The following is a 4,339-nucleotide window of genomic DNA, read 5'->3' as shown; positions in this document are numbered from 1 at the left end:
AATGCTATAACTACATTATGGATAATTAATTAGCATCTATTTGAAAAGTAATTAATTTATTAACGTTAAAATAATCAATAATTATAATAGTTCTCAAAATTATCCTTAAAATTATTGAGACTAACTAATTTTTCTTATTTCATTACTTTCCGTAATGAATATTGTGAGAGAACAATTGTAAAATATTAATTTTTAATAAATTTAATCTCTAAAATTCCCTATTCCACATACATTGAAACAATTCATACAGAAAAACTCAGTTATCAATTAAAGTCGTTTAAAAATATTCAGATGAAAATATTCAATACCACACAAACAAAAGACAATTTTATAAAAGAGAAAACTAAAAAAAAAGTGTTATATTTAAATTCAAAGGAAATATAACTTTATGAAATTTTGTGAAAAAGATTAGAGAACGTTGACTTATTTACAAAATGAGATACAATATATTCAACAGAAGGTGAAACTACAAAACTCCAACAATCTTCTCAAAAGTCAAAATTTCACGTATGAAAACAAACCAAGGAACATGAACATCCAATTGTATGAACAACAAAATTCAACTGCAAAATACTGGAATGTATATACATGCAACAATGCATCCAAAAGGGGCAACACAAGCCACTCCTTCAGATAACTTCTAACAGATTAACACTCTGGGACAGTACAAAAAATATCAGCAATGTCTAAACCCTCTGGAATATCAAATTCGAACAAGTCACTGCAAAAACTATTCTTCTCTTCCTCCCTGCCACTTCTCAAATAGTTGGATGATGAATTCAACTGGTTTGGACTTGACTCAGGCGTAGGCATAGCCGAGTCATACCCCTTTTTCAGCTCTGCATTTTTCATGGAATGCGCAAAAACATGGTTACCTAACAAATCAACTTGGTTTTGTTGCAAAACAAGGTTCTCATCACCCGAAGGAGAATTTGAGCAGCTAAAGTTTTCCACGGTGCCAGAGAATCCTTCCAAACTTTGAAGCTGAGTTATGTCTAGTGGTTGAGCAACTTGGTTTTGTACATAATTGTGTGAAGCCAAATTTTGATTCTCTAGAAGAGAGGCTGTAGCAGCAAGGTTTAACAAGCCTTGGTTGATCAAAACTTGAGCTCCTCCTAAGAAGCCTTGCATGTTAAGGGAGGGATTCAACACTGTCCTTAAAATAGATGACATGTCTAGCAGGTCAAGGCGTGGGGCATGTGTAACTGGATCAATTCCCATACGAAGAAGCCTCTTCCTAATGTGTGTGTTCCAATAGTTCTTTATTTCATTGTCAGTTCTTCCTGGCAACCTAGCTGCTATAGATGACCATCTAAGTAAACCAGAAATTAACCATATTATTGATCAGAAACTCGTACCAATCTATAATATTGAAGCTTATTAGACAGATCCTGATATATATGAAGGAAAATGGTCATAGATAGTTCTTACTTGTTTCCCATGATACTGTGCAACTGAATAATCGTATCTTCTTCTTCTAAGGAGAATCTTCCTCTCTTAATATCAGGTCTAAGGTAATTTGTCCATCGAAGGCGGCAACTCTTGCCACACCTTTGTAGACCTGGTCAAATGTATGTGTTAGTGAATAGTAACAATCGAGTAGATAGAACAAGAAAACCGTGTATGTGTTGAAAACATGTTAGTATAAACAAAAATGGTGTTTCTCAAACTCAAGGTCAACCCAAGCAATATTTTGTTAGGACAATTTGATATATATTACAACATTTACATCTTTTCGAAACAAAAATGATATCTTCTAAGTTAGTATGACTAATCTTTCCTATAACAAAACAATGTGTTATTGGTAAATGCTAATGAAAAGGGAGGGAGAAGGAAATAACAAACCAGCACTTTTAGGTAGGGATCTCCAATTGCCTGGTCCATGAGTCTGAATGTACTTGATGAGTTTAAGGTCTTCTTCTGGTGTCCATGGACCCTTCTTGAGTCCATTCTTGTCACAGCAAGGAGCTCTTCCCATTTTCAAAGTATATAGATGAAAAGTGGAGTACGGTGCAGGAAGGTTCCAATAAGCCAAAAGGGTAGAAAACTTAATATTTCTTACCACAAAAAGACACAGAAAGTGAAGTTCTGTTGCTTGTGGTGATGGCTGAGACGACAATGCTTTTATAGCAGAGGAAAGCAGTGTAAGATGTTCAAAGTCAAAAGGATTTGGCGCCGACCATTTGACACATGTCTCTCTCAGGCTCAGCGAAGATACTCATCAATGCATTATGTATGTGTTATAATATATATACGTGTATTATACATACACTAAATTGCATACACGGTTTATATACGTCATGTGTTTGATATCTTGACAAAAACAATGTCTTATCTATTAATCTAACCATTACATCGTTGCATTGGACTTGAAACCAAAAGGAGATTAACATGGTAGAAGTAGAATTATGAATCACATTTTTAGCAGATTAACAAAAGTTCATTTTCTAAAAAATTAAAGAGTTAGCATATTACTAGCCAAATACAACCTTTCACACTCTCTCACACTTAACAGAACAATAAACGAATGATAATAGATGAATGAATTTCTTGATGGCAATATTTGAATAAATAAGGGTAAACAATAATTGGGAGTATAACCTCCTTCAATTACTTTGAGAGCATAACCTCCCTCATAAGACAATAATGTCTGTCACAAAACTCAATAATCAAAAGCATACCTTTAACCCTAGACTCTAACTTTATTTATACTAGTTATTTCTCGCACATCTCTTATTAAATATTTTCCTAGAATATATCTGCATTTAATATAAATATTCCTATATTTAATATAAATATCTCCCTATATATTATCGTAACATATATCCTTAATTATAAATATCTTATATTGAATATTTTCCTGAATATATATTTATTTACTCTAATTAACTTATACTATATTTATTTACTCTAATTAACTTATACTGAACATTCTCTCTGCTTCCCACCGTTCGGCCTGGTTGCTTCATGTTGTCTATCGTTCGGCCTAACCTCTCTATGCCTTCCATTGTTCGGCCTAACCTCTCCATGCCTTCCACCGTTCGGCCTTTACGGTTAATACCGTTCGGCCTCACTTCCCTCCTACCTTTCTTCTCCTTTTCATTACCTCCCACCTTATACCCTAACATTACACCCTGCTGCAAAACAACCTTGTCCCCAAGGTTGGATTGGGGGAGCTTGATCTCATGGCTCCTCATCAATTCAGGTCTGGAGGTTTGGGTGGTGGAAATTCCTCCTCGTCCTCTACCAATATCAGGACTCTCAAACTCCTGTCCAGGCAGTGGTGATAAGGACCAAACGGTCCCCCACACCTGATACACCTTCCCTCTTCTCTCCGTTTTATGGCTTCTGAATAAGGCATGTTCCTGGTGTTTCTCCCATTATTATCACTACCTTCCTTCCGTACGGACCCCACACTCTCAGCGACTCCCGATCGGCCTGGGTTATAGTGATTGACTTTAGACCGCTCGGCGACGACCAATCGGCCTGGGTTATAACGATTTACTCCGGGCTGTGTCTCCTCACCGTTCGTTCCAAAGGTGACGGGTTCTTTGTCACGCTCCAATTCTCATCCTTTGTCCTGCCCTAGGCCTCCTCGGCATCCCTTGCAATTCTCATGGCAACCATCAACTTCTGCGGATCAAGTAGATGGATTTGATTACGGATCCCCTCTTGTAAGCCTGCCATAAAATACCCCATCAGTTGTGCTTCGGGTATTGCTTTCGTTTGGCCGACCAAGATTTCGAAACCTTGGATATACTCTTCCATGGTGCCTGCTTGTTTACAGGCCGCCAACCTCTCAAAGATTGTTCCCCGGCTCCTTCCTCCAAATTGGTTCACCATCGCCTCCTTCAATCCTCCCCATGAACGGTCCTTGGCCTTCTCTCTCCAGAAACTGAACCAGTGTCTAGGAACTCCCTCCATGCTGATATAAGACAGGCGCAACTTTTCTTCCTCCGATACTCCTTGTAGTTCAAAGAACTTTTCCGCTCTATTGATCCAATTCAACGGATCAATCCTTTCAAAAACGGGTAAATCGACCCTTTTCCTCCAAATCGGCTGCTCCTTTCGGTGTCCCCCATCTAGCCCGCCATCGTCTTTCTTACCCTCCTCCTCCTTTCTCCCGTTGACAGACCCTTAACTGTCCTCCGAATTCCCCTCATGTCGTCGACCGCGCTCCCACATCATCTTCACTAGCTCTTGGACTACCGTCTGCAATCCGCCCATGGAGATTTCTATGACCTCTAATTTCCCTTCAATGACATTCACTCTTCCCTCCATGATGATCCGGCAGGTCGGACCAATTGTTACGTACCTGAGTACGTAAACTAGCCAAATA

At 38.3% G+C, this 4,339-nt stretch overlaps 1 protein-coding gene across 1 annotated transcript; it reads right to left on the bottom strand.

Annotated features, from left to right (window-relative positions):
• Positions 1-646: 646 nt before the first annotated feature.
• On the bottom strand, positions 647-1,978 carry LOC108339379 (transcription factor MYB41). Its single transcript, XM_017576515.2, has 3 exons — positions 1,846-1,978; positions 1,432-1,561; positions 647-1,312 (listed from the first exon to the last, which is right to left on the bottom strand). The coding sequence occupies exons 1-3, from the start codon at positions 1,976-1,978 to the stop codon at positions 649-651; spliced, it is 927 nt and encodes a 308-aa protein (XP_017432004.1). The 3' UTR covers positions 647-648.
• Positions 1,979-4,339: the final 2,361 nt, after the last annotated feature.

This window comes from Vigna angularis, chromosome 5, assembly GCF_016808095.1.
Source record: "Vigna angularis cultivar LongXiaoDou No.4 chromosome 5, ASM1680809v1, whole genome shotgun sequence".
In the NCBI taxonomy this organism is placed as follows: Eukaryota; Viridiplantae; Streptophyta; class Magnoliopsida; order Fabales; family Fabaceae; genus Vigna; species Vigna angularis.
The sequence above is the reverse complement of the archived record's forward strand: the minus strand, read 5'-3'. Positions and strand labels throughout refer to the sequence as shown.

Excerpts from the sequence above, each read along its gene's own strand:
- LOC108339379 (XM_017576515.2), bottom strand. The coding sequence starts at position 1,978 with ATGGGAAGAGCTCCTTGCTGTGACAAGAATGGACTCAAGAAGGGTCCA. Across the intron at positions 1,562-1,845 it reads ATCCCTACCTAAAAGTGCTG|GTCTACAAAGGTGTGGCAAG; the intron begins GTTTGTTATTTC and ends ACATTTGACCAG. Across the intron at positions 1,313-1,431 it reads CACAGTATCATGGGAAACAA|ATGGTCATCTATAGCAGCTA; the intron begins GTAAGAACTATC and ends TGGTTTACTTAG.